The 12,459-nt window shown below is 43.6% G+C and overlaps 1 protein-coding gene across 1 annotated transcript in view; it reads right to left on the bottom strand.

The window, feature by feature from the left end:
• The window catches only part of CPS1 (carbamoyl-phosphate synthase 1), a 99,510-nt gene that overhangs the window by 15,658 nt on the left and 71,393 nt on the right, over positions 1-12,459 (bottom strand). The window contains exons 26-31 of the mRNA XM_013952187.2: positions 8,771-8,965; positions 8,112-8,179; positions 5,703-5,778; positions 2,083-2,160; positions 984-1,091; positions 387-476 (exon numbers count right to left, since the gene is read on the bottom strand). Of these exons, the coding sequence (XP_013807641.2) occupies positions 387-476; positions 984-1,091; positions 2,083-2,160; positions 5,703-5,778; positions 8,112-8,179; positions 8,771-8,965 (615 nt within the window). The remainder of the gene's footprint in view (positions 1-386; positions 477-983; positions 1,092-2,082; positions 2,161-5,702; positions 5,779-8,111; positions 8,180-8,770; positions 8,966-12,459) is intronic.

Here is a 12,459-nt window from a genome sequence, read left to right on the forward strand (position 1 = left end):
AGACGATATCAGAGAGCTGAAAACAAGGGCATTCAGTTCATAAGATGAGGCATAGGTCTCACTGCTATCTATCATATTCAAAACTGACAGTTTTGAGAAAGACCAAAGCCCACAGAGAAACTAAAGCTACTGCTGATAGACAAGGCAACCAGACCTGCTTAACCCTCAATGGCTGCACTGTATGGGCAGGAGAGGATGCTCCCTCCCACACATTCAGAGAGTTGTGTGACACAGGGGTGGCTCAAGCAAGCCACACACCAGCAGACAAAGCAGGTTTGAAACCCACAACTGCTATTGCCACAGAGTTTCTGTGACAAGGGACTGCAGGAACCATGCACCAAAATGCCCAGAGCGGAGTCTGCTCCCAAAGTCACAAGAGCTCTTACCAGCACCTCATTTCCTCGCACCAAGAACTGAATGTTGAATGGACCAGAGATAGCAAAGGCATTTGCAATCTTTCTTGTGGCAGCTTTTACCTACAAAAATAGAGAACTAAAAAATTAAAATATACATAAAAAATTAACACCCCCCCCACCCCAAACAGACAGCATCATGTCAATAAATCACATCATATGTGCATTCCTTTAAACTTCATATCCATCTGCTCAAGCATAATTTTTCTCTATAGGAAGGAGAGAGGGGACCATGGCGCACACATGCATTAGACGCTCTGCTGCCGCTATGGAAGCTTGTCCTAAAACAATGAAAGAGAAACAAAACAAAAACGCAACACCCCAGTGGAACCAAAAAGTGCATACCTCTAATGCTTAAATTAATCTGCCACAGTTCAGGTGACTTCACACATATTACAGCTGCTCACTGGGGGCGTCCTGACATGCTACATTTGCACAAATCACACTGGCCTTTAAAAACCATCACTGAGTTGATTTCTCCTGAAATCAAAGGAAGTTCTCCCAAGCAAGGGGGAAGCAGATTCAAACTCTTATTTTCCTTCCTCTGTTTGGTGTTAGGACAATACCTACCTTCTCCAAAGCTCCCTGGCTAATAGTCTGTGTGGGCAACATGAGGGTGGCATCTCCAGAGTGAACGCCTGCATTCTCCACGTGCTCTGAAATGGCATGCGAGATAACCTGCACACAGTACCGAGAGCGCAATTAGTCACCTCACCCAGTCTCATGAGCTGCCCCTCCACCTCCATGCCCTCTTCTAAGTACAGCGTGGCACAGGCTCCCGAACTGAGCAGTATCCAAAAGAGGAGAGAAATAGGAAAAGGCTCTTGGAGAGAATAGGCCTGAAGCATCCACGGGACATAGGGTCAAGGGGATGATGCTAGTGTCTTTCATACTATGGCTAAGCAAACTGCAAACATGTTAAAACCTAGGGCAGTCTTGAAGCCCTTTCACTTCCTTCCTCTTTTTAATACACATTTTTGACTCAGAAGGTAAAAACTAATTAAAAGCCTTTAAACCAGCTCTCTAAGATCTGCTTATCATTTTCCAATAGGAACAACTGTGTAATAACATCATTTGTACATATTTGTTGACCCCTCGAGGAGGGGTTAATTGTAGAGAAATGCAAGTGTGGGAAGTTCAGGCCTAAGGAGTTTAAGCTAAATGAATTGCATCAAGTTGCAGTACCTTGACACCCAAAAAGGCAATGATTTTGTCTGCTGGTTAAAAAGGAAGACTGAAAACAGAGCATTTCTGTTATATGAAAAATTTGTGGTTGTTTGTAAGAATTGTTTTTGGTTAGTAATGAAATACAAGATGAAATTGTAATAATAAAACAACTGTGGCAATATCATAACGAGTGCTGATATAATTCTGATGCAAGTCACTTGCAAAGCCAGTGATTTGTGAATCCAGTAAAAATTATTTTCTAAAGGATTCATTCATGTGGTTAAGTGACATTTAAAAAGTAAGTAGTTAGATGCATACAGTAGGGTAAGGGTGTCTTGAGCTTTGCAAGCACAATTTTTTTTTAGACCTCAGATGAATTCATCTCTTCTTGTTACCCTACTCAGTACAAACCCATGGTTGCATAGTAAAACACTCAAACCACACATTTTTGCAAGCCTCTGATTTAAAGAAGTTAAATATTAAGGAAAAGCAAAATTCTTACTCTTCCTGCCTTGGCTACAGCATCCATTTCCACCTCACGGGCATCTTCAATAAATTTAGTGAGCACCACAGGGTGATCCTGTCATCAAGACAAGAAAAAAGAATGCTTTTATTTGAGAGTATTTGGGGACCATCCAAGTGCTCCACTATTCATCACTGGAAAAAGCTTTGGAAGCAGAATCCCACACGACCAGTTATTAATATCCTTGTTTCTGCAGACAGGTGAACTTTGCCAAAGAAACAATGGGGCAAACCTGGCATGATCTCCCCAAAGTTGCTGCTGCTGCATGAGTCAAGCAGGACTGAGTCCTCCACAATTTGTCACCATGACAGGGAAATTTGAGGCAAAAACATAAAGAGCTTTCAGGTGAGACCATAGCCCAAAGAAGACAGTAGGACACTTGCATGGATTCAGTGACTTCCGATCTCGTCTCCCAAAGATGCCCCTTACCTCCAAGATCTCCCTTCTTCCTCCCTCTGAGCCTCTCAGCCCCCGAGCTGGGGACACTGGTTCACACAGTGACTGGTTCTTGGCTTACTTATAATGACTCTGCATAGTGGCCAATTGCTAGTTCAGTAAGTTATGCATTTTAGGCAACAGATCCATTCTTTCTCATTTCTCTGCCTGTTTTGCCAAGCATCCTGGGGAGAAGCTGCCACATCATAGCTGGCCAGGAATGACCTACCCTTGACTCTCAATACATTCCCCTGTATTCAGTTTTCCGCTCTCTTCTTCCAGCCCTTCTCTGGAAGGCCAGCCCACACTGCCTACTCTTCTCCGAGGCTTTCTCCTTCCAGTCTCCAGCTCCAACAGACAGTTAAAATCTAATCCACAGCATTCTTCCAGGCCACCTTTATGATTCAACATTTTACCTGTTCCTTCCACTATTAACTGCTCGTTATTTATTAGAAAATAAAATTGAATAAATGACAGTCTGTGCATGCTCAAAAGGCTCCTTTAGAAAAAATATAAAGCAACTTCAGAAGTTACAAGGGACAATCTCTTACATTTATCAGTGCAAGGGTAAATTCAAAGACAAGGACAATGCCACAGCCTACACCATTTCATAAATTTAGTGGCTTGTGTCCTATAACTTTCTGACTTACTGCAGTTTTTCACTAGAAGGTTTTACATGTGCATTCAGTCTTGTTTATTCAAATCTGTCTCAACTCTTCCAAGAAGTTTTGAACATTATTGACAGCTTAAATGCCATAATAAGGCAACAGCATAACAGTGATGTAGCTAAAACAGCAGAAGAACACGAGTCAGGCACTTCCTGAGCTGGAGAAGCTTTGTTGGGTGGAGCAGATTTAGGTAAGGCTTTGTAACCAGAAAAATTAAATTCGTGTCCCACAAAGGTGCTCATATTCACTTGTATGCTCACAAGTAATATTGCTGGCTTCAGTGGAACCACTCACAGCCCACAAAGCCTTGACTAGTATAAAAAATGCAAATCAGTAAACTCCCCTAGCTTAGAAGCAGAATACACCACTTTTGTTCTGGTTTGCTTTTTGCTAGCCTATCTACAACTATACAAAGGCTTTTGACAATGCAGAAATACCTCATGAAAAAAAGAAACCTTCCCTTGGCAGTTTGAGTACACTAGCAAAAATTAGCATGTAAATCTAGCATAAGTCACTACAGGATCAGGGCCAGAGCACCCAAAGACTCATGGTTTGCCAGAGAAACGCAACTGGTCATGGCTGCAGCAAGCATCAATGCCTCGTTTGTGCAGCAGAACCTGGGCGTCACAAGGATCCCATGGGAACATCCGCTCTTTTCGCAAGGAATACATCACATAGTGCCAAGACTCTACACCTCCAACTCGCAGCAGGGCCTCCTGTACTACAGATGAGACCTCTCAGCAGCGAAGCGCATCAGTGCCCAATTAAAGTCAACCGAGCTGCAACAAGTTGAGCTGACCAGGGATCACCTTCCTGGGCTTCAGCCTTCTAAAGGACTTCCATTGCCACCATAAGCTATCCACAGTGGCATGATATGGGGATCTGTCTTACTGATGGCTGCTGTCTGTTCTGGTGATGCGACTGTATGGGAGAAATACATAGCAGGGTACTTAAGACAAAGCACTGAGAGAAGCCAGGTATTTTTGGAGGCTGATCATTGCTGAGAATATGATTTCTACCACAGGTTGACCTTGTAGTCTTTTGAGAATTAATTATTAGTATTCTCCTTCTTTCAAAAGTCCCTTTGAATTGTTGACAGATGGTAGCAAGCAGTCGTCTTGCCTCCAACTAACCTGTCCCTTCACAATATTATTACTTGGCAAGGTGTCTTCACTTGATTCCCTCTTCTCTTGCTGAAGAGACTCAACCTCCATCATTTACCTCATACACTTGAAAAATCACGTGGTTTTGTTCCTCTTCCTTAATGACCTCAGAAATCCTCTGAGTAAACAGTAATGTGGCTGGCTTTCATAGCCAGCTGTGTTTTCAGGGTTCCTCTTTAGCTTACTTACTTCTAACTCCAAGGTTCCTGTGATAGTAGTATTTACTGTGCTGCAGTACTGTTCTGAATAGGGACCACACAAAAAAACAAAACAAAAACAAAAAAACAGCCCCCCCCCCCCCAAAAAAAAGGCTAAGAGACCAGGCCAAACTCAGAGACTGCTGAAAAGTCAGACTCGAAATTCTGTATAGTCTTCATTCAAGCCCAATCGTTTAATGTTTTCCTCCTCCCACCTTCTCAGCTCTCCAAACATCCCTTGTTACAGTAACACTAATAAAAAGTATAGAAGAAACTCAAGCTTTGAATTGTGTTTACTATGTTCTGAAGCACTCATGACTTTGGGAAATTGCTCAGATTTTACTATTCTAAATTTCAATGTACAAGACCAAATCCCTCTCTTTGTTAGAAAAAAAGACTAAAAAAAAAAATCCCCAAATTTACTTTTGAAAGACATTCAGAAAGGAAACCAGAGCTTTCATCTTCTACATTACATACTCTACAGATCAATAATCCCACTGGATTAACAGTAAGCAGGCAGCAGTCCTGGTTTTGTATCAAAGGAAAATGGAACTCAGTATGTGATTTGGAGAGTAAATGGCATATCAAAAACTTGCAAAGGTTTCTGCATTTAAGAAATGGATTGAGAAAAAAAAAAAAACAAAAAACAAGACAACCCACATCATCAATTGGTGAGGAGATGCCAGCATAAAGTTTAAGTTGTTCAAGGAAGCAAGGAAAAATGGTTCAGAAATTAAGTGAAAGGTAAGTTCAGTGCTATCGTGGTTGGCTTAGCTTGCTACTAGCAAGTTTGGATGGGGCATGTGGGGTCCCAGACCATTACCCTGTCTTGGCTTTTATATAACAAACTGGTCAGAAATAGCAGCCTGGGTATATCTAACTGCTGTCCCTGCTCCACGAGGGGATCCCACTGCTGTAAGTGAGGATGCTTGCACAGGTTCGCAGGGTCTGCCCTTTAGGGAACGAACTGCGTGGACAAAGTCGCATCTCACTGGCTCCTCCCCAAACGAGGAAGGTAAAGAACAAGGAAAAAAAACAATACAGAAAGAAAGAGATGGAAAACAAAGCTAGTGCAGGTGAACAAACACAGCAAACATCAGGACAAGCAAAAGCACTGGCAGGGCAAGGGCTGATACCTGGGAGACTCTGGTGGCTTCTGCTAAGAATTTCTTCATCTCCTCTTCAGTGAATACTACATTCATTGCAGACCCACTGTGAGAAAGGCAAAACAAACAGGTCATCTTCCCTGGCGGCTTCCAGGGAGACATCAGAGCGCTAGACACCAGAGTGCGGGGCTGCCAACCACCTTTATGTGAAAGACTAGCCAAGCAAGCTCCTGACTTGAGCTGCTTGCTCCTCTCCTGACTGAAAGCAAGGCAGAGCAGTACTGAATGAACCTCCGTTATACTTCCCAGAGAAGACAAGTGACCAAGAGAACCACAGCGAAGGATCAACTAAAGAACTGCAATTGTAGAGCCATAGCACTGTTGCCAAATCCCCTTTCTGATCCAGGCCTTTAGACCTCCTTTTAAGCTGGAGCAGATGGCCACTCAGCCAGAGATCCCTGCTCAAGACCCAGCCTTTTTCCACTATATATGCAGGCTAGCTCTCAGCTCACTACAAAAGATACACAACCCACCTTTAGCCCATGGGCTCATCAGTGACAGAGGAAGCCAGGAAAGCACAAGGCCACAGGTGCTAGTTATGAGTGTGAATGCAGATGGAAATGGACCCTTCTTTGCTGGGGAATTGTTTTGCTGTGCCCAGCCCCTAAAGGCTTTCCAATGCCTGAATGTTGTATCTAAAAGCCATATACTTTGAAATGTAGCTGCCAGTAATATCAGAGAAGGAGGTTTAGGAGAAGATGGCTTGGGAATCAGTGATTCAGCTCCCTTTTAAAGAGAGGGAGCTTTTCTAAAAGATGCTATATTGGCCACTTCTACCACATGGCTGCTCAGCTTCCCCTTTGCTTTGGTGGGCAAGTTCACAGAAGCTGCGGGAAAAGTGCAGGAAGGATCTATCCCATGAAATCTGGTAGAAATCTGTCACTTTCACCAAAGATAAATAGCTACAAGTAGCTATAGTTACTTATATTTACTGGGCTACATCTTCAGCTGATGTAAATCAATGGAGTTCAATTAAATCCACAGACCTATGTCACTTACACCATTGAGGATGTGAGCTGGCGCGTACTACACAAGTCGGGGGGGGGGGGGGGGAATGCAATTAGTTTTCCAAGGCAATTGGCAACTATTAAAGGCCATAACTGTTCAAAGCATGAAGGAACATAGCTGAGGGCTGGCTGCCCTCAATAGAAGCCAGACAGTATGCTGTGCTAGGGCTTTTCACTCTATTTCCTCAAGTTTGACCTTCCACAGTTTCATCTTTCTCCCTAAAGTCCCCCTAACCCCCCAAACAGCCTTGAATTGCTCACACTACCTTGGAAATACTGCATTAGCAAATACTTACATGGAAAAGGCCTATACTGAATTTAATAGGTATGGAAACAGGCTAAAAGGAGTATGCCTTAAAAATCTAGAGAACGACATCATCACTTTCTAACTTGTCCGCCTGAACTGAGCGGAGGCTTTGAACTTTGCTCTGCAACCCCACTGCAAGAATCAGACATTGGATAGAAAAGTCATCATTCAGCAGGAGTTTCTACAGGATACTTCAAGTATGCTTTGATACTTCCTTTGAGGATTGAACATACATGAAATCCTCCTCTTTCTCCCTTCCTCTTTCTCTTTTTTTTCCTAAATAAAAGTATTCTTTGACTCCACTGAAAATGAATATTATGCCCCTTCATTTTGACATGCATTTCTTTTCCATGTCAAAAGGATCCTGTTTCCAATTCTATTTGCACTTGTAAACTGTGCCCAAACTCTCTCTCTGTGCTGAGTCATTCAACTATGAAGAAACTCCTCACAGAGAAGTGATCATTCATAACTTGTGTGTGTGCTGATGCAACTCCTTTAAAAAAGTCTAGCTGTCAGAAGTGTGTGGTCCTGTACACTATCTACTTAAACAGAAGCAGCTGCCAAAGTGCAGGAGACAAAACATGCCTGTAAGCAGTGAAGCCCTGCAAATCAGAAGCTGCATTCAAAAGATGTACTGTCATTTTCTGAAAACAGATGCTAACCCCAATAAATGGCCTCAGCATGTTCCCTTCTGTTTTACTGGCGGCAAACAATCTTCTGGCTTAATTGTACGGGCAGACTCAATGGAGTAGTCTCAGGGGCCTTAAGGAATATCCCAGATGGCTTGTGGTTTTGGCCCCGAGATATGAAAAAGGTAATTGCGTTAAACAAACGCTATTACGATCACATTCTATCTTTGTTCTGTGCCTGAGGGATATAAGAGATCCATTGGCTTCTTTCATTGGTTTGAGCAGCCGTCCCACCTGTTAAGCCTGGCAGCTTTATTCTGCATGTACCCAGCACAGTGTTTTCCACATGTGCCGTGAAATTCTTCTCTCCCCTGCTTTGACACAGCTTTTGCAGTTCATACACCCAACCTGACGAGCTCTGATGGTTGAGCTTTACCTCAGAACATAGGAAGGCCTCAACAAGCATGGGTAACTCATGGAGCTTGCAAATTCAACTGCATCTTTCTAAAGACAGGGAGGAAAAACATGCTGTGAACAAGAATATATTTTCAAGTCATATCCAAAATGTCAATTTTGCCTGCATTTGCACTTTACTAGCTATTAAGATAGCAAGAAAAAAAAAAGTAGAGGACTACAGCCTGAGCAGAACTGAATACACCCCTTCTGTATTCCAGAGTTGTCATCTTCAGACCCTCCCTGTCCAAAGAGCTTCAGCAGACAAAAAGAGTGGTGCTGTCAAATCTCTATTCCTTTGCAGTCTCCACCTGCTAGAAGAGTTTTCAAGGCCAGTAGGATAAAACCAGAATAACCTAGCAGTGGCTCTAACTTTTCCTGGGTATATTCCTCATGTTTTGTGAGGAAGATTTAAAGACACTTCCCTTCCAATTTCCCTCCACTCCCATGAAGCACAGCTTGGCAGGAAGACCTGAGCTATAGCAGGGATCAAGAAGTTCATGAATCCTGGCAGTTTAAAGACTGCCAAATGTTAAGCATCTTCAGAATCTCAACATTTATCAGTAAGTCAGTCCCCCTGAGGAGATGCTCATAAAAACCCCAAGCCACTTTATCACCTCCTAGCTGTACATCCCGACCTACCAGTGTGCTGACTGCCTTCCAGGGGGCCTGGGCCACATGCAGCTCATCCAGAACAGCCGAGAACATGGCGCGATCTTCTGCCCGGTCAATCTGCAAAGGATTCGTGCCAAGGATCTTCACTCCGCTCTGGTACAGTGGCACAGCCAAGTTATTGGGAATCTGCCCACCTACAGAAATAATGCAACCACTGCATCCCTGTTGGCAGAGAGAAAGTAGCACAGTCGCATTCAGTCTTACTAAACATTAAGAGCTGTTATAAGTAAGGATACAATATTTAGATTGCCTCACTTTTCAGTTGCTATGAGTAAAGGCAGATCATACATATGCTGACTCAGCGGTACCCAGGCAGCAAAGCATGATACAGAGTGCATCCTCCCTAAAAAAACAGCATCCTGCTTGATGTGTCTCAGCACACAGCAGTAACTTGAAGTTTAATTCCCTTGGAAGCTGCAGGAGCCTGCCGTGTTCACATGCCTTTGGATTTTAAGCCCAGAGTTTATAACTTCTGTTAGAACCACAGATTGTTACCTTGTTTTCAGTTCTTGTTTAGCTACTTCTGCTTTCCCAGGGAGGATAAGCCCAAGCCTGCCAGGTGCTCCCTAGCTTTGCAGCTAGGCCAACAAAATGTAAAACTCCTTTCCTGCTCAGCTGTCCCCCCAGGGCTCTCTGCATGCAGACATGGGGATCATCACTCCAACCGAGCCTGCTCCCACTCCCCTACTCTGACCCTCAGACACAACAACATGAACAAACAGGGCGTTTTAGGCCCTTTCTCCATCAGCTCAGCTCTTCAGAGAAAACAGCCTCTCCTCCCTCGCTCCTGGTCACGGAGTGCCAGAGCAGCAGACATTCAGGCAAACTCTCTCTTTTTTTTTTCTTCTCTCTACAGAGTTGCAAGGCAGTAACCTCCAGCAGAGGAGCAACGGAAAACAACTGGAAGCAGTCATTTCTTTTCTGCCAGCACAGTTATTTGCTAAGCAAACATCCTTCCCTAGCCCCAGAAGCCAACCTTTGAGGAGCGCTCACTGCTGACCCTGTGCCGGCCCATACGAAGCAAAGCAGCGCAGCTCAACAGAGTCTGATCTGTCCGACAGCCTGAGATGGTGAATTATTCTGGTTACGTTTAACCCTTTATTTTCATTGTTCCTCATTACTCTTGACTAGCTCCTTGTGGTAGTTGCAAGTATTCAGCCAGATACAAGCTCCTTTCTATGCAGGTGATTTGCAAGTGCCTCAATTTCTGAAGCAGATGAGGCGGATCAGGTCGCACAGCATCCTTCAGCCACAACGGCATATTTCGTGTTTCTGACTGCGTGACCAGAACATTTTAAGTGAGGAAATAATAAGTGGCATAAAACAAAAAGACAAGTGAGCTCGCTTGCAAATACATCCTTTTTCAGGTGCAAATACGGGCATTTTCTACATAGATCCCCCCTACGGCTTTCAAGTTCAAAATAGTCTGGCATGAAATTTTTCAATGGTAAGAATAATAGGCCTTAGAGTACCTGCAACAATGATGACAATTTGAATTACATTTAGATCATGTAATAATTCAGGGTAATTAAATAGTGGGCACTTTACTTCCAAATTAAAGCTGGTGAAACTTTGCCCAAAGGAGGATCAGACCCACAGTACTGCTGTCCTGAAGGGCTCTTTTGAAGCAAGAGATGTGTTTCGCACAGTTTTGCCCACCTCTAGCAAATGAGAAGCATAAATCAAACACCCAATGCACAGGGTGATCCACAGCTTGGCTCTATCTTTCAGAGTACCAATGTTCTTTTAATTAAGAAGGGTGTTTTCCCCGAAGAAGGTTAGCACTGCTGGCCTTCCTGGAAAAGGAACTTCTTAATGAGGGATTTAAAGGGATTTAGAGTGCAAGACTTGTAAGCTGTGAGCAGGATAGACTAGAAGTGACTCAGAAAAAACAGATGATAAATGCTAATACAAACCCGGCTTAACTTTAATGTGGTTAATTTCCTACCATAATAAAGATCCACTAAAAAAGCCTGGCATTTAAGTAGTGCTTATTATCCCAAGGACGACAAGATTACTCATTTGCCTAACATGCTAATATATAGTGCTGGAAACCATGTTTCTTGCTTTTCCCCAAGCAGTCGTTTCCGGGATGACGGGCAGCTGCCGGCCAACAGCTACTGCCTGCGAGAGCTTAGGACAGGGAGCAAAGCGCGCCTCGCTCGCCAAGGGCAGAGCAAGCAGGGGGCTGTGACGAGCCCGCTTAGGGCATCAGAGCTAGCTCAATCTATCCTAAACATATTTTAACCTCCGGACTTTCCAGCTTTGTCTCTTCTCTCTTCCTTCAAAACAATTTCAGTCACTCAGCCTGTAAAATCAAAACGCTGCCTACGTCAAAGCTGGGATAGCATTAGGGACTCCAGGTCCAAGACAACACAGGGGGTGACTTACTCAAACCGAGAGCAAAGACTCAGGTACTCATTTTTACTCAGAAAGAGCCATAAACTGAGACTCTGCTTTCAGCCTGAATTCCTACAGTTCTGCTGTATTTCCCAAATAACACTCTCGCCTGAAGACCAGTGCTGCCCTGCCAGGAGCAGGACCGCACCACTGAGCAGTGTGGGCAGACACATATGGACTCCACTACGTAACACTGTCATCAGCCATATTTTAACTATAAAGAAAATGAGTATCTTTGCCAGCATATCTTTTTCAGATATATACTGTACATAATCCACTGAAAGAAGCCTAAAGAGAATTATTTTCCACTTTATAATAAAAATTACTCTTTTTATTACTACCTTGCTTTTATGCCATTAGTAATAGAGTTGGTTTTTCTTCTTCCCTGAGTTTGAAAACAAATTAGACCATTAAAATTGTACCTGAGAGCCTCCTTTAGTTTTATGAATCGTTTCAGAAACTGAAAAAGGATCAGAAGAGACCCTCAAGCAGATAGATATTAAAATAAAAAGGGAACATCTCCTCTGGAAACAAAAAGCCAATAAATCTGAGGGAAGGATTTTTTTTATTTTTATTTTTTAATTACTGTCCCCATGGACTGCCACCTAGCTTTGCACGCTCACAGCAAATTAAGCTTCCCTCCAAAGCACAGCTCCACTCTGCACAGCCATGAACGTTGACTGGAGAGGGACAGGCAAAGGGACACGAGGGAGAGGAAGAGGAGGGACAGCTGAGTATGTCACCGGCATAGGACCATGCTACGCTGTGAGCAACACTAGTGGGCAGTTCCAGCTCCCGCAGTCTCGCTGTTAAACTTACTCCTTGATATAGCCTAATTTGCCTGATCAGAAAACTGGGACAGGTCAGTGCCCCTGTTTAGCTAAGTTTAACAGTTGCCTGTGGTTTGATGCTAATCCTAACAACGTTTAGGGAGCTGACGCACAAACTATCCCTACTGAGGGCAAAGGGCTCTGTCCATCTTTTGCCCACGGTTTTACCTGTGCCTTGTCACTGCTCCAGCACTTTTCCAAGGATTTGTCCCACTGACACTGCTCATTGCACCTTGAAAGTCTAACGAGCAGGGAAGTTTAAAAGACTGGGCTGAAATCATGGCACTATTCGTGTGTTTTACGTTAAGCTGGGAGAGGAGGTATTTGCAGGATCAGTGAGAGATCCCTGAATCAGAAGCTCAGTTTTGAACTTGGTTGTTTCCTTAGGGACTGACTTCCAACTGCATTTTCTTGAGGAAGGATTCT

Source organism: Apteryx mantelli, chromosome 6 (genome assembly GCF_036417845.1).
Source record: "Apteryx mantelli isolate bAptMan1 chromosome 6, bAptMan1.hap1, whole genome shotgun sequence".
Classification (NCBI taxonomy): domain Eukaryota; kingdom Metazoa; phylum Chordata; class Aves; order Apterygiformes; family Apterygidae; genus Apteryx; species Apteryx mantelli.